At 38.1% G+C, this 18,062-nt stretch overlaps 1 protein-coding gene across 1 annotated transcript in view; it reads left to right on the top strand.

The window, feature by feature from the left end:
- RBM27 (RNA binding motif protein 27) overlaps window positions 1–18,062 on the top strand; it is a 71,059-nt gene that overhangs the window by 11,597 nt on the left and 41,400 nt on the right. The window contains 7 exon segments of the mRNA XM_006086397.3: window positions 901–1,019; window positions 5,479–5,603; window positions 8,024–8,115; window positions 8,780–8,973; window positions 9,725–9,985; window positions 11,391–11,690; window positions 14,384–14,518. Coding sequence (XP_006086459.1) covers window positions 901–1,019; window positions 5,479–5,603; window positions 8,024–8,115; window positions 8,780–8,973; window positions 9,725–9,985; window positions 11,391–11,690; window positions 14,384–14,518 — 1,226 coding nt within the window.

Raw genomic sequence — 18,062 nt, 5'->3', positions numbered from 1 at the left:
AGTCAGGTTACTACTGACTAGGCCAGTGATGGCGAACCTTTTGAGCTCGGTGTGTCAGCATTTTGAAAAACCCTAACTTAACTCTGGTGCCGTGTCACATATAGAAATTTTTTTGATATTTGCAACCATAGTAAAACAAAGATGTATATTTTTGATATTTATTTTATATATTTAAATGCCATTTAACAAAGAAAAATCAACCAAAAAAAAATGAGTTTGTGTGTCACTCTGACACGTGTGTCATAGGTTCGCCATCACTGGACTAGGAAAAAAAAGTGAAGTAGGTAAAGGTTATCTCTGCTGCCCTCCCACCACTTTCTTAACCTTTCTGTGCTGACTCCCAGATATTGTCTCTCTTGCTTATAGCAGCTAAAGTGTTTGCCAGTAATATTTAAGGTGCCAAACTTCTATTCTCACTTTTAAAAATAAAAGATCCTTAAGGTACTCACTGAGATGATTAACAGTGGAGTTGATTTCCATTTTTGGATGCTGGTTCCTGGAGTTATAGGGACTGGGGGAAATTGTTGTTACTTTTCCTCCTTCCTCATTGGTCCCATGGAACAGATAGCTCCTAAAGACATTGACTGTTTCTATAGGCTGGGAGTCAAGCTGAAGCTAAGGGTCAGTTGCCACCTTTTTCTTATTACCATTGAGAAAGCAAATACAGATTTAGTTAAAAATTCTGGGTGTAATTAGAACATTGAAAGTAGGAGACAAACTATTTTATGAAAATAAGCAGAAAAGAAAACACTTACTTGCACTACATGTATGCTGTGTGTTATAATAGTCCCCTGTGTTTGCAGTTAAAGTTTTTAGCTTTTCAAAATAGGGGTGACTTCATTAATGATAACCATTTGAAAAAATTGTTTAAAAATTTTTATATTTTCTCTATCTAACTAGATGTGATGCTGACCCTTCAGCCTTAGCCAACTACGTTGTCGCACTGGTCAAGAAGGACAAACCTGAGAAAGAATTGAAAGCCTTTTGTGCTGATCAACTTGACGTCTTTTTACAAAAAGGTAATTACTATGGACCTTTTGTCACGTATTTAAGGTTTTCAATTTAAAACTTCTTTATAAAATCTTGAACATATAAGCTTGAAAGGAAAGAAATTGTCAGGGTCCTGGGGTCCCTTTTTATACTTTGAAATATATTCCATTTCAATCCCTAATTTATTTATCCCCTAGAAGGCCCTGTTGCAAGGAAAAATTTCCCGCCAATTGGGTCTTCCTTTCTTCTTGGGCGGCGGGGCACCCAGTTTTTTCCTCCCGGTACCCCGGGGACCCAGGGCTTTTTGGTCCCGGGCCCGCAGCGAGGGCTTGGGTTTCTTCCCGCTGCGGCCCCCAATGGGAAGAAAGCCCAAGCCTTCTTCAGGTATTCAGGTCTTCCAGTCTTTCACTCTGGCTGGAGCCCTTTGCCTGGGTATGCAAATAAACTGCCCTCTTTGGTTGGGTTAATTTGGGTAGTCACGCTGATTGGCTTGTGGGTGTAACGGAGTGACACCAGTTTGCATGTTTCTCTTTTATTAGTGTAGATATATTTTGGCAGAACTGGTTTTTCCTTCTCTGTTTCTTTCCTATATTGAGGCAGTGGTAACTAATGCTTTTTTAGGTGAATGGGTCCTTTGCAGCTGTGGCAGATCCTAGTTGATGGTGGGGGGGGCGGGTAACATTTGAAGCATATTGAAGCTGTTTATTCTTAGTGTTTATTAAGGCAGTGAAACTTTCTGTTGTGTGGTTTTTTTTTTTTTTGTTTTTTTTCCCCTCTTGGCTGGGGCTTTTTGATATCCAAGAAGAGGTGGCACGTTCTTCTCTTTGTGCCTTTAACTTCTCATCTTCTTACCAAAGTATTTTTCATAGTCCACAGAGATTCCTGGATTCTTCCCCTGCTGCTTTTCTGACCTCATTCCCTACCTGTCCTCCTCACTATTCATTCTAGTCACATTGACTAATGTGCTGTTTTTGTCAACATGGCAAACATATTCCCAATTCAGGGCTTTTGAACTCTCTTTACCCTTCCTTGAAACATGGTTTCTTCCCTTATGGTTTTTGGTCTCTTCTCAAATGTCATCATTAAAGCAGCCATTTTCAGCCTTGTTCATCTCATGGCACTCATAAACTACTAAAATTCTGGTACACCAAAAAATAAATATTTTGCTCATCTGAGCAAAATATAGGTATAATGTTGATAATACTTATTACACCAGATGGCTATAGTTGGGTTGGCTGTTGTCATTTTTTTAATTTGACAATCTAAGGAAAAAGAGGTCAGTGTCCCTGGCTAAATAAGTCAGGTGTTGCATATTTTTAAAAAGTGCTGTCTTAGAGTAGTTTCCCCTGAATGTATAGTATGCCACATGCCCCTAGACCAGCCGTGGGCAAACTACGGCCCGCGGGCCGAATCCGGCCCGTTTGAAATGAATAAAACTAAAAAAAAAAAAAAAAAAGACCGTACCCTTTTATGTAATGATGTTTACTTTGAATTTATATTAGTTCACACAAACACTCCATCCATGCTTTTGTTCCGGCCCTCCGGTCCAGTTTAAGAACCCATTGTGGCCCTCGAGTCAAAAAGTTTGCCCACCCCTGCCCTAGACACTCTCGTTCTAACCTTGCTTTATTATTTTTTATCATGGCATTTGTCATTCCTTGTCATGTTGTATGTTGATTTGCCTGTTTATATATGTCTCTCCTCCCAACCCTGTTTGGTCTTTTCCTTTGTGGAGGAGAGACTTGGAACCTACAGTGCCTGTCACATAGAAGGTATTCAATAAATATTGTTGAATAGATGGACAGGAATGTAGATAATGCAGTTACTGGTTGATCTAGCTATTGATGGTGGGAAGACATCCTTTAACTCAAATATTTACTGAGAAAGAAAAGATAGTAATTGTGGCTTCTCAATCTAAAACACAGTAATTCCTCCCTAGTACAGATGGGAGGATGAGTATTTTCTTTTCTAAATATATTAATTTATATTACTCAGTTTCCATTAAAGATAAATCATGTAAAATGTAGGGCCATGAAAAAAATAAGTAAAACATTGCAAAGACATTTGAGGTAACAGGCAAATATATGTTTAGATATCTAAGAATTCCTTGTTACAAAAGCTTTAAAGATTTTTAGTAACTTTTTTGAAAAATATATTTTATTGATTTTTTACAGAGAGGAAGGGAGAGGGAGAGGGATAGAGAGTTAGAAACATCAATTCAGCTGCCTCCTGCACACTCCCTACTGGGGAAGTGCCCGCAACCAAGGTACATGCCCTTGACCGGAATTGAACCTGAGACCCTTCAGTCTTCAGGCTGACGCTCTATCCACTGAGCCAAACCGGTTAGGGCTTTAGTAACTTTTTAAAAAATTACAAAAGCAATACATGTGAGGAAGAATTTTAAAGAACATTTTTAAAAGGAAAAAAAAAATAAATTGCCATAAACTTGCAACCAGAGAGAAAATCACTGATCATAAAAATAATGCTTTTGAAGGGTCTGATTAATTTATTTTCTTAAAATTATGTGTACAATTAACAAGAGATAATAGTTTTATTTTTTTTTTATTTTTTATTTTTTTTAAAATATATTTTATTGATTTTTTTACAGAGAGGAAGGGAGAGGGATAGAGAGTTAGAAACACCAATGAGAGAGAAACATTGATCAGCTGCCTCCTGCACACTCCCTACTGGGTATGTGCCCGCAACCAAGGTACATGCCCTTGACCGGAATCGAACCTGGGACCCTTGAGTCCGCAGGCTGATGCTTTATCCACTGAGCCAAACCGGTTAGGGCGAGATAATAGTTTTATAATAAGAAAAAGTTACCACACAAATTAATAGCATAAAGATGCTTTTCTGAAGGAAAATTAATTAGATATTTTAGAAACAGCTGATTATGTAAAATGTGTAATAATTACAGTGTAAGCAGGGTTTGTGTTGTACTTTTTAAAAAATTTCTTGATTTTGAGAGAGAGAGAGGAAGGGAAAGAGAAACATCAGTTTGTTGTTCCATGCATTTATGTTGAAAGTATTACATATACCCCACCCCCCCCCTCCCCCCCATTAACCTCCTCCAGCCCGCCCCAGGCCTTCAGCACCCTATTGTCTGTGTTCATGGGTTATGCATACAGGTCTTTGGTTGCTTACCTCCTCCCAACTTTCCTCTGAGATTCTGCACTCTGTTCTGTTGGTTCATTCTTGTATGTTCCCTGATCTGGGATTGAACTCACAACCTTGGCATATCAGGATAACATTCTAACCAACTGAGCTATCTGGCCAGGGTTTTGTGTTGTACTTTTATTTTATTTTTAATATTTTTATTGATTTTTAGAGAGGAAGGGAGAAGAAAACATTGATATGAGAGAGAAATATAGATCAGTTGCCTCCTGTACACCCCCTACCAGGGATCGAGCCTGCAGCCTGGGCATGTGGCCTGACCAGGTATTGAACTGGCAATCTGTGTATGGAACAACACTCAACCAGCTGCGCCACACTGGCCAGTGCTGTTTTGTACCTTTTAAAAATATGTATATATATTTTTTCTTGATTTCAGAGAGAGAAAAGGTGAGGGAGAGAAAGAGATAGAAACTTCAATGAGAGAGAATCATTGATCAGCTGCCTCTTGTACAACCCCACCAGGAATCAAGCCCACAACCCCGGTATGTGCTCTGACCAGGAATTGAACCATGACCTCCTGGTTCATAGGTTGATGCCCAACCACAGAGCCACAACCGCTGGGCTATTGTACTTTTAATATGCTCTTTTTTCCTTAGGGTAGGATCAATGAAAGTTATTTGATTCAAGAAATTTGATTTGAACAACAAATACGTTGACATTTATGTTTTTAATACATTTATTTGGTTCTCCCAGTTTGAAAAAGTTTCAAAGTAAAGCTGCCTTTAAGTAAAATACAAAAAGATACTTCCATATAATTTTCATGTCAACATTTATTTTTTCAACTGATATAAAAATATTTTAAATTTTTGACTAGGCAGTATATTTAATCCAACAATGTAAAGGTATACTGTGAAGTCTCTCACCTGTTCTTCATATGCCCTCTTCCCACCTCCAGTACACATTTTGTCTTTTCATCAGTTTTTATGCAAATATAAACATACAAATGTTTATTGTATATTTGAGATCTGATTATCAGTACTCATTCTTTTTATATTTGCTCTGTATTCTGTTGTATGTCTGCCATATAATTTATTTAACTAGTTTCTTATTCATGGAAATTTGGGTTGTTTCCAGTTGTTTACTATTATGTACTCAAATAATCTTGTATATATATCATTTTTTATATGTGCAGGTATGTCCAAAAGATATAAAAGCCTAGAAGTGGGATTTTCTCCCAATAAGGGTTGGACTCATTTTAAGTCCCAACAACAGTGTATGAGATGTCCCATTTACCTCAGATTTGACAATAGAATGTGTTGTCAGATTTTTGGTTTCTGTTTATATAACACATATATTATTTATCTTCCTTAGAAACTTCAGGTTTTGTGGATAAACTATTTGAAAGCCTCTATACTAAGAACTACCTTCCGCCTTTGGAACCAGTTAAGCCTGAGCCAAAACCATTAGTCCAAGAAAAAGAAGAAATTAAAGAAGAGGTAATGCAGAGTTTTCTTTTGTTTTGGGGGCATCTTATGCCCCATTACCAATATTATTCTTAGTTGGAAGTTGACCTCTTTAGAAGTGATGGAAATTTGTGGGGTTTGGGCATGGTGCAAAGTCTTTTTCAGGGCTTCTTAGTTTCTTGAACTTGAAGAGTTGGAAGAATTTCAGATAGCTTGTTTAGAGAGCCAAGAAGTATTTTAGTGTAATATTGAGGAATTCAGAGAAATCTTATCCAGTGATTTTTAGAAAAATAAAACTTCATTAAATATTGAAGCTTAATTGAAGGAAAAGTACGAATGAAACCTCAAGAGAACTCATTAGGTAACACATTTTCACATAAATAGAGAAAATAATATAATTATAAATGTAACTCATAGGAAAGAAAAGGAAAAAATGTTTATACAATGTTGAGATATAAAATGTGATTATAGATGGTTTGAATTGAATCAAGGAAGAAATTTTACAAAGTTCATATGTGATTCTTTTTATGTATAGATAACAGTATTACTAATAAGAATATAAGTTTTAAAATCAAGCTGCATGAGTTAAAGTAATAGCTCTAAACAAAGCTACTTAACTGTTCATTTGCATATCAGCAAAATGATGATCATAGTAGTATATACTTATCTCTTTAAGGATTAAATGAAATTTTATTTGTGCGCACACACATCTTAGTCCAATGCCTGGCACATAAGTGTTGGTTACTATACAGAAATGTTTCCCAACTTTTGTTTTTATTAATAATTATTTAATGAACTTTTATTTGGGAATAATTTTAAACATATGAAAATTACAAGAATAGTACCACAAATACCCATATATCATTTACCTAGATTCACCTATTGAAAGTTTGCCTCATTTGCTCTCTTTATATAAACTCAGAATTATTTTCTTCTGAATATTTGGGAGTAAGTGAGGTACATCATGACCCTTGACCTCTAAATATTCAGTGTGTATTTTATAAGAATAAAGATATTCTCTTAACTAGCTATAGTACCATTATTAGTGTCAGTAAATTTAACATCAATAAAATACTGGACTCTACTGTCTGTATTCCAATTTTGTCAGTTGACCAACAATGTCCTTTTATTATAGCTTGTATTTTTTCCTCTTCAATACAGGATCATTGTAAGGATCACATATTGCATTTAGTTGTCATTTCTGATACATTTTTAAATGCTAGGATGATAGAATTGATTCAATGTTAAAGAAAACAAAATAAAATACTTCATTAAGATCCATTGAGATTACTATCACTTTTTTTATTTTTGGCTTATGCCCTTTAATTGTCTCATAAAATCTTTAAAATTAAAAGAGGCTCTTGCCAAAACCGGTTTGGCTCAGTGGACAGAGCGTCCCTCTCATCATTGATGTTTCCATCTCTCTCTTCCTCTCCCTTCCTCTCTGAAATCTGATACATTTTTAAATGCTAGGATGATAGAATTGATTCAATGTTAAAGAAAACAAAATAAAATACTTCATTAAGATCCATTGAGATTACTATCACTTTTTTTATTTTTGGCTTATGCCCTTTAATTGTCTCATAAAATCTTTAAAATTAAAAGAGGCTCTTGCCAAAACCGGTTTGGCTCAGTGGACAGAGCGTCGGCTTGCGGACTGAAGGGTCCCGGGTTTGATTCCGGTCAAGGGCATGTACCTGGGTTGCGAGCACATCCCCAGTAGGAGATGTGCAGGAGGCAGCTGATCGATGTTTCTCTCTCATCGATGTTTCTAACTTTCTATCTTTCTCCCTTCCTCTCTGTAAAAAATCAATAAGATATATTAAAAAAAAAATAAAATAAAATAAAAATAAAAGAGGCTCTTGGTATGTTTTTTCAAGTAATGGAAATAGGAAGATACTTTTGTACTTGATAGAGTATAATTTTGTTGATTGCATCCCAGTGGAATAATATATCGTCTGTATTTCCTGTGAATTGGTAGAACGATATGTAAACCTAATCTAACAGTTGTATAGTGTTTTTGCCAGCACCATATGGTTGCCATATTGTGGCTGCCATTTTATAACATTCATTAACTTTTTGGTCCGGTAACCTTTTCTATGAAATAAATCTAAAGTTCTCCTCAAATGAATTATAATTAGGAAAACTCAAATCATTTTACTATACGATGCTTAGAAATAGAGATTTGCTATTTCTGCTGTTTGAATTTAAAGAATGGATTTTTGTTTTCTTCCTATACTTTTCTACCTTAAATTAACACTTAAAAATTAACATATTGCTGGTAATGTAATTTCAGCATCTTTTTATTTCTGTTTCCAAACTTTTTTGGGTGTGATATGACTTTGATATTTCAGTTTATTTGCGCCCTCTTTGTGCCAGTGAGTTTGTCATCAGGTGGGTGTGTTTTGTATTTTGGAGGCCTGTTCTTGTTTCTAATGAGTGTTTCCATATAGGTATTTCAGGAGCCAGCAGAGGAAGAACGAGATGGCAGAAAAAAGAAATATCCTAGTCCCCAGAAGACTCGTTCAGAATCTAGTGAACGAAGGTTTGTGTATATTTTTAATTAGGGGGATATTGATAACTCACTTTTCAGTTACATTATAAGGGCATTGAAGAGATTTTTAAAATATGAACTGACCTCTCTCTCTGAACTGATTAAAGGAAAAGTTACCTTTCTTCCTTCCATTCTCTCTTTTTTTGTCTTTGTCTTCCTTTTATAAACAAGCATCATTATATGCTTTCCCCAAGAGCTCAGGGGTGGGAGCAGTCTCCTTAGAGAATAATAATGAAATGTTCCATTTGGTTAGGGGTGCTTAATATTAAAATCATCCATAGCATTTTATATTACAATTAGTGCATTTTATATTTTGAATCATCAGCCTACCATCAAAAAATTAGTCTTTGTTTAAGAAAACTTTGTTTTGAGCCTTTTTTCTTTTCTAGTTTTAAATATCTGTTTTTTTCTCCCACCCCTCCCCATACTTTGGGTTCACCTCTTTTTTTTCACTTCTCCCTACCCAGTGTACTTGAGGGAATGTTGTTTCTTTTTGTATAGTGGACTAGAGAAATTTTGTGGTGGTCCTACAGCTTTCTAAAAAAGCATTTATATTATGAATTTTGATGCATCAAGGAGGGCATTTCATACCACCGATTTGTTTGCAGACTTAGTTTCTATATCTCCTTATGGCTTTTATATCTGTGTATTATAGGACACGTGAGAAGAAAAGAGAAGATGGCAAGTGGAGAGACTACGACAGGTACTTTGAGCGGAATGAATTGTACCGTGAGAAGTATGACTGGAGAAGAGGCAGGAGTAAAAGCCGGAGTAAGAGCCGAGGCCTAAGTCGAAGTCGAAGCCGAAGTAGGGGGCGCAGCAAAGACCGGGATCCAAATAGGAATGTTGGTGAGTAGAGGCTTCTTCCTAAAGACGGCATAGTTGCTTATCTTTCTGTATCATAAGAGTATGAGAATTTCTCTTAAAGGCAAATGTATCTTTGTTATTTCTGAGCAGTGTAAAATCTGTAATTGTCTCCAAATATTTAATATTGATTTTGTTAAAAAGATAGGGCTCTTTTTTCGGGATAGTGTCAAAGGAGTTTGACTCAAAAGAAGTTATTCATAAATGTATTATAGTATGTGCATGTCTAGACTTAAGTCATCTTGTATAATTGAAACAAATGTCCTTTAATCAACAAAGCTACCGCTGGAGGAAAAGGATTGCTGGCCCCTGCCCTCTTCCCCTACTTCCCTCCAAAAAGAATTGATTTGCTTTAAGGTTGCCTAGAGTTTGTAAAATTAAAAAAAAATTATATTATTGGGATCCCAGCCAGTGATCTCCCGGGATGTCATTTTGGAAATCAATTCTTGGATAGCATTTTTATTAAATATCAGCGGAGAAGCTGGCCTTTCTTCATTATGTATTGGTATTGATGTTATAAGAGATAATTTTACATAAGTTATTGGTCAAGATATGTCACATTGTTGATGTTCCTACTTTTAGGATATATTAATAATGAAAGCACTTTTAAATACTGATAGCTCAGTAAATTTACTTCAGTATTCTCCTTTCATATTTTTTAAGTGAAGAAATACCCATGTATTTCAAGAATATATGTCTGATCTTGCTTTTTATTTTTATTTTGTTTCTAAAGCAGAGCACAGGGAAAGATCCAAGTTTAAGAGTGAAAGGAATGACTTGGAGAGTTCATATGTGCCTGTGTCTGCACCGCCTCCAAACTCTTCGGAGCAGTATTCCTCTGGGGCCCAGTCTATTCCCAGCACTGTTACTGTGATTGCACCTGCGCACCACTCAGAAAACACAACGGAGAGTTGGTCCAATTACTATAACAATCATAGCTCTTCCAATTCTTTTGGTCGAAACCCACCACCAAAGAGGCGATGCAGAGATTATGATGGTAAAAATTTTCTTATTATGCTGTACCCAAAAATACTAGTAAAGCAGATGTTGCTCATATTGTATATCTTTTCATTGTAGTTCAGATTTTATTAAAAGGGATGAATGAGGTGAATCTCTTCTGGCATATGCTTATTTACTTGTTTGACTTAGTAGTTTTGGCTCTTATTAACAGAATGTTCAAATTTGACCCTTTGTCTTTTGTTGTTCTTGTTACTTCAAACACTAAGAATAACTTGGTAAATACTAGGAATTATAACTCCTTTGTGTGGTGTTTGGTATTGGAATTTGCTGACTTTCCATTTGAATGAATGAATCAGTGTGTATTTTTTTTAAACTTTAAGTAGGGAATACAATCAAATCATAATTGAAGTCTTACCTTACTTGTACCCTCATCTCCCAGCCACAGAGCTCTCCTTCCAAGGTCAATTTAATGTCATTAATTTCTTGTGTATCTTTCCATACGGAGTCTCTGCATGAAGAGCTTCCTCGATATTTTTTAGACTTTTAGTATTATATATGTACAAAAAATGTGTTTAACTTATTCTTTTTTTAAAAAATTTTATTTTATTGTTTAAAGTATTACAAATAGTAGTACATATGTCTCCTTTTTAACTTATTCTTTATTGATGCCCTTTTGGGTGTTTCTAATATTTTGCTGTTACAAACAATGCTGCAGTGAATAATTGGTACATGATGTCCACTGGAATATTTTAAAGTTACAACTTGCAGTTATAGCAAGAATGGTTGCTTTAGAATAATATCATGAAAATAGGTAGTGGAATCATATAATTCAAGTCTTTTATCTCCCCGCACCTCACTCCCAGCCTTTGTGAAATTTATATTCCTTTAAAATATCTGAATTTGCCGTGGCTGGTGTTGCTAAGAGGTTAGAATGTCAGCCCGTGTGCTTAAGTGTTGAGGGTTCAATTCCTAGTCAAGGTCACGTACCTAGGTTTTAGTTTGATCCCCTGCCCTGGTTGGGGCAATTGCAGGAGGCAACCAATCAGTGTGTTTCTCTCACCTCAATGTCTCTCTTCCCTTCCTTTCCCCCTTCTTCTTTCTCTAAAAATCAATGGAAAGATATCCTTGTGTAAGGATTAATAACAACAGAACAAATCTGAATTTTTATTATGAAAATTTCATAGCAAATGCATTAATGGTGGCTAGTAGCCTTTTCTTGACTATTTGCTGACTCAACAAATCGTAGTGTCTTAGTGTAGAAAGTAGAGTACACCTGCCCTGACCTCGGGGATATAGGATTATTAACAGAACAACACTTAAGAAGAGTTTAGACTCCTTGGAGGAAAAACACTTTACAAATCAGATTGATGGGTGTTTCAGGACTTGTTTTCTTTTCTGAATTCTAAGTAGATCATCATAAGATCTTTTTTTCCTTCTTACAGAAAGAGGATTTTGTGTACTTGGTGACCTTTGTCAGTTTGATCATGGAAATGATCCCCTGGTTGTTGATGAAGTTGCTCTGCCAAGCATGATTCCTTTCCCTCCACCTCCTCCTGGGCTTCCTCCTCCACCACCTCCTGGAATGTTAATGCCTCCAATGCCAGGCCCAGGCCCTGGTCCTGGCCCTGGCCCAGGCCCAGGCCCAGGTCCAGGTCCAGGTCCAGGTCCTGGCCACAATATGAGACTTCCTGTTCCCCAAGGACATGGCCAGCCTCCACCTTCTGTTGTGCTTCCCATACCAAGTAAGTATATGTTCATTGACTGTTTATTGCAGAATTATATTTCAAATAATCCATCCCTTTCAGCTAACTTGACACTACATTTAAAGTTTTTGAAAAGTGAATTAATTATAGAATTTAGAGTATATTCCTATAATTAAAATTCCGTTTCCTTTTTTTCATCCACTGTTGCATTGCATTATTTGTAGCACTTCCAAGTATAAATATTATCAGTAGTGGCTATATTGACCTGGAGTCAAAATCTTGCTAGTTGATAGCATCTTAAGAAAGCCAGTATTTTGAAGGTGTCAGAAAAAATAACATGCCAATAGCCCTGGCTGGTGTGGCTCAGTTGGTTGGAGTGTTGTCCGGTGCATTGCAAGGTCTTGGGTTCCATTCCTGGTCAGGGCACATACCTAGGTTCTGGGTTCAGTCTCTTGTTGGGGTGTTTAGGGGAGGCAACTGATCAATGTCTCTGTCTTACATCAATATTTTTCTCTCTCTTTCTCCCTCTTTAAAATCAATTAAGAAAAAACAAAACAAAACATGTCAGTATAATGAAATTTCCTTGTCTTTAAAGAAAATTTCTTCAAGAATCTTGAAATAATTTCAAAAACATTTTATTATGGAAAATTTCAAATATACACAGAGGTGGAATAATATATGTTCCATATGCACTGTTACCCAATTTCAGTGGATTATCAGTATTCATCTGTTTTTGTTTTATTTTTCCCCCACCCCACCCACACATTTTTTTTGGCTTAATTTTTACTGGAGTAAATGTCAAGTGTTATATCATTTTACTAGTATATATTTCAGTATGAATCTCTTCACTGAAAAGACTATTTTTTTAATTTGTTTTGCATAAACAAATAATGTGCTATCATCACATCTATCAAAATTAATATTAAGAAACTAGAGGCCCAGTGCACGAATTTGTGCATGGGTGGGGTCCCTCGGCCTGGCTGGTGATCTGGGCTGATCGGGGCCGTCTTGCCCCATCCCGATTGGGCCCGATTGGGGCCGGCTGGCCGGGAGGAGGGACCATGGGAGGTTGGCTGCCCAGGGGGAGGGACCGCAGGAGGTTGGCCGGCTAGTGGGGAGGGACCACAGGAGGTTGGCTGGATATGGAGGTTGGCTGTGGGAGTGCACTGACCACCCAACCAGCCAGGGGGGGGGACCGCGGGAGGAGCATCTGCCCCCTATGACATGCTAGTGCATGTCATAGCTACCGGCCAGTCCTAACGGTCGCTTAAGCTTTTATATATATAGATGTTTGAGAATGATCATTAGAAAACCTTAGCAATTGCTAATTTATCAGAAACTGAAGTAAGACTAAACTTTTTTAGTATAATTGAAAAGATTATGGAGTGAGTAGTTTACATGTATGCAAGTGTATAAGAAAATATATACTTGATGACATTTAACATTGCTAGCAGATTGCAAATTATTATTTTTTGAAAAATGATTGTCATTCACTTTAAGTGGTAGTTTTTAAAATTTTCTTTTTATTTATAATTCTGAGCACATGCTTTTATTGATTTTAGGGGGAGAGAGAGAGAGAGAGAGAGAGAGAGAGAGAGAGAGAGAGAAACATCGATGTGAGAGTGAAATATCTTATCAGTTGCCTCCCCCCACAAACAGGAAATCGAACCCATGACCTTTTTGTCATATGGGGAGGATGCTCCCAACCCAACTGAGGGAAGGGGGGCGGGGGGTATTTTTTTATTTTTGGAAATTATAAAAGAAGTAGCAAAAACAGTTTAGCGTGATTCTGTGTTTCCTCCACGAGCTTTTTCTGCAACAGGTCCTTTATAGAATATATTTCATTAAATTGCGAAAAGTTTTTGAGACATATAATGCTTAGATGAGACAAAAAAAAAAGAAGAATGAAGGAGGGAAGAGATCAACAAAAAGGAATTTAAAGATCTCGCTAGAACTAGCAACAGACAATAGTGTGTTGAAGGCCTGGGTGGGGGTTGGCTAGAAGGGGTCAGTGCCGGGGAGGGGGGGAAGGGACATATGCAATACTTTCAACAATGAAGATTTAAAAACAAACAAAAAGTAATATGGTCCTTTATAATTCAGCATTTGTGAATATTTATTGTCACATAAATGGTATACTTGCATAGTTCAAATTGATGCTATTCCCAGGTAAAATAGCATCTTTATGTATAGAAATTCTTAAAATAAAAGTTATCTCCCTGAACTTCTTAAAAGTTAAATCCAAGACTGTAATTTCCCCCCAATATTTTGCTAGAACAAATTTAAGGAAACAGAAAAGTTAAAAGAACTATATATTGCCTGGCTGGTGTTGCTCAGTGGTTGAACATTGACCTATGAACCAGGAGGTCATGGTTCGATTCCCGGTCAGGGCACAGGCTCAATCCCCAATAGAGGGCATCCAGGAGGCAGCTGATCAATGATTTTCTTTCTTTCTTTAAATATATTTTTATTGATTTCAGAGAGGAAGGGGGAGAGGAGAGAGAGAAACATCAATGATGAGAGAGAATCATTGATCAGCTGCCTCCTGCACACCCCTTACTGGGATTGAGCCCGCAACCCAGGCATGTTCCCTTGACCAGAATTGAACTTGGGACCCTTCAGTCTGCAGGCCAACGCTCTATTCACAGAGCCAAACCAGCTAGGGCTATAGTGAGTATTTTTATTAGTTAGGAAATATTAATGCAGTGTCTTTTACTTACTGTTATCCGTAGGACCACCCATAACACAGTCAAGCTTAATAAACAACCGTGACCAGCCTGGGTCAAGTGCAGTGCCCAATCTTGCACCAGTGGGAGCAAGACTACCTCCTCCTTTACCCCAGAACCTCCTTTATACAGTATCAGAACGTAAGTAAAAATAGTTTGACTTAAAATTGCTCAGCAAATAGGAGCCATTTTTTTCATATCAGTGTTATACTTTTTAAAATACAATTAATTTGTATACTTATGGATTGTGCTATATAAAATCGTATTTGTATTTTCATGGTAGTTTACTGTGTGGATATGTTATATAGCTGGATTTTAATTTTCTGTATGGGAAGCAACCAGTTGATCTGTCTCTCTTACATCAGTGTCTGTGTGTGTGTGTGTCTCTCTCTCCCTCTTTTTTCCTCTCTCCCTCCCTCCCTTTCACTCTGAAAAGCAATGGAAAAAATATCCTCAGGTGAGGGTTAACAAAAAAAAAATTTTTTAGTGTAATATTTTTTTCCGGTCATACTTTTTAAATGTCTTTCTATTAAGTTGATTTAAAAATTATTTTTGTCTTTTAATAAAATTGCCTTTGAGAATTAATTCAAGTTTATTTTTATAAATACTGTAATTAATCATTTCAAAAAATTAGAGTTTGCTTCAGTTCAAATGAAGTAAAGTATATGTATGTTTGCATTGTAATAAAGAACTTGAACTATGCTCAAAGCTTAACAAATTGAGAAAGTTTAAATTATGGATATTTTATTGTCATTAAAATTACCATGAAAAGTCACGGCATAGAAAATAGTAGAAATGAAAAACAGCATATCAAATGGTATTTAATTGTGAAAATTATGTCAATAGGGACCTAAAGTAAACAGAAAAATAAAATTTGGATTTTTTGAGGTAAAAATAGGACTATGCTCAATGCTAGCTATGTACTGAGAATATACTGATTAATAAGAAATGATTTGCCCGGCCAGCATGGTTCAGTGGTTGAGCGTTGACCTATGAACCAGGAGGATAGGGTTCGATTCCAGTCAGGGCACATGTCTGGGTTGCGGGCTTGAGCCCCAGTGTGGGTGGGGTGTGCTGGAGGCAGCCAATAAATTATTCTCTCTCATCATTGATGTTTCTATCTCTCTCTCCCTCTCCCTTCCTCTCTGAAATCAATAAAAATATATATTTTTTAAAAAAGGAAATGATTTTTCTCTTAGGAAGCAAAAAATTATAATGGAAAGAAATATGTAAAAACAAAACTCAAAACCAATTACAGTGTATTAAAAGTAAATGAACAGAATGATTCAGAAACACAAATGACAAAGGCACTAATTCTGCCAAAAATGGAACCTTCATAGTCTGTAATTATCAGTTGTTTTGGAAAAGGAAAATTGAATGTTAAAAGAAAAAAATTAACCCACTGTAAAACGAGGTAGGATACGTTAATGTCAGATGGTTCTAGTTTAAAAAAAAAACCTTTGTAGTTTTGTTGTTTTTGTAAAATGTCAGATACTTTGGAAAGGACTTAAATAATGAGAAATGCTATATAATTGGATTATATAGCATTGTCTGGAAAAACAGCAATTCATACACCTATTAAAATCAACTATTGCCCTGGCCAGTGTGCTTCAGTTTGTTGAGCATCGCCCACGCACTGAAAGGTCACCGGTTCAATTCTAGGTCAGGTCTCATGCCTTGGTTGTGGGCTGGATCCCCAGTAGGGGGCCTGCAGGAGGCAGCCTATGGATGTTTCTCTCTCCCTCTCCCTCCCAACTCTCTAAAAATCAATAAAAACGTATTTTAAAAAAAGATTTAAAAAAATCAACTATGTCCTCTGAAGCATTTAAACATTTTACCCAAATTTGAAGTCATCAACTCAGTATCTATTATTTTGGTTTTCACAGGATCATTTTTAAATTGACTCTTGACTATCTTAAATTTGGTCTGCTTTTTTTTTCTTCTTTGAAGAAGACAGAATGGAATCTATAATAATAAAAGCATAATATGCTAATTAGACCGGACGTCCTTCCGGATGAAGCCAGGGCTGTAAGTGAAGCCTGAGTCCCAGGTGCCAGAGGGGAGCCAGTGCTTGCAGCCAGGGATGGAAGGCCAACTCTTGCACAAATTTCATGCATTGGGCCTTTAGTTTTTTTATAACTGCTAACTAAGCTCATTATACTAGGTGTGTGGGAAAGTTATCTATCTATCCCAGTGGTTGGCAAACTGCGGCTCACGAGCCACAGGCGGCTCTTTGGCCCCTTGAGTGTGGCCACAAAGTTTCAATTGCAGGTGGTATTTTGTGGAAGAGCCACACTCAAGGGGCCTCAGTTTGCCGACCACTGATCTATCCTATATAATAAAAACCTAATATGCTAAGTGTCCAGTCGTCTGGTGACGGGTCAACTGTTCAACCAATCAAAGTGTAATATGCTAATGATATGCTAAGGCCACTCAACCGCTTGCTACGACGTGTACTGACCACCAAGGGGCAGACAGTTGACTGGTCGACCAGTCACTAATACGTGCACTGATCAGCAGGAGGCAGACGCTCTGACCAGTAGGTTAGCTTGCTGCTGGGGTCTGGCTGATCGGAACTGAGGAAGATGGGCCGGACACTCCCTGGAGCCCTCCTGTGGTCCCTCCTTGGCTCTGATCATGCACCGGTGGGGTCCCTCTGCTTGTACTGTACCCTCTTGCAATCCGGGGGATGACCCCTCTGGGGGATGTCAGAGAGCTGGTTTCGGCCCGGTACCTCAGGCCACTCCACTCAGGAGGGCGCCAGATGCAGAGCTCACAGCTGGCGGGTGCTGTGTTGGTGGCGCAAACCTCTCCCTATCGGGACTGGTTGGGTACGAGCCTGTGGCAGGCGCAGTGGGGCCGGGATGAGTGGGAGTGGCAGATAGGAGCTGCAGGCGGTGTTGGACTGCGGGTTTCAGCCTGATACCCACAGGCCTCCCCGAGGGACCCCACCCGTGCATGAATTCATGCACCGGGCCTCTGTCCTATCTACACTAATAAAAGAGAAAAATGGTAATTGGCGTACGACCGCTACCCTTCCCATTGGCTAATCAGCATATCCTTATGCAAATTAACTGTCAGCCAAGATGGCGGCCGGCAGCCAGGCAGCTGGAAGCGAACATGAGGCTTGCTTGCTCCAGGGACTGCAGACTCCAACGTTCCCCCCCTGAGTTCCCTGCCTGACTTGCCGGCCTCTGAGCTGGCAGTTTGAAACATTCTAACAAATATAGCAGGCTGGGATCTCAGAGCTGAAGTTATACATTGTTTCGATTATAGAACGACAAACAAACCAGCAGCCGAAGCCTCAGAGCTAGAGCCAGAGCTAAAGCTGGCCCAGAAGAAAAAAAAAAAAGAAAAAAAGGAGCGGTTGGGAGCTTCAGTCAGCCTGAAAGCAGCCCTCAGCCCCTCACCCAGACTGGCCAGGCACCCCAGTGGGGACCCCCACCCTGAAGAGGGTGTGACCAGCTGCAAACAGCCATCATCCCCTCATCCAGGCTGGCCAGGCACCCCAGTGGGGACCCCCACCCTGATCCAGGACACCCTTCAGGGCAAACCAGCCGGCCCTCAGGCCTCTATCCTATATAGTAAAAGGGTAATATGCCTCCCAGCACCGGGATCAGCGGAGCCGTGAGGCCTCCTGGCACCAGATCAGCATGACAGGGGCAGCACCCAAACCCCCTGATCG

The sequence above is a fragment of the Myotis lucifugus genome, unplaced genomic scaffold, assembly GCF_000147115.1.
Source record: "Myotis lucifugus unplaced genomic scaffold, Myoluc2.0 scaffold_28, whole genome shotgun sequence".
NCBI lineage: Eukaryota > Metazoa > Chordata > Mammalia > Chiroptera > Vespertilionidae > Myotis > Myotis lucifugus.
This window is presented reverse-complemented; position numbering and strand designations above follow the sequence as displayed.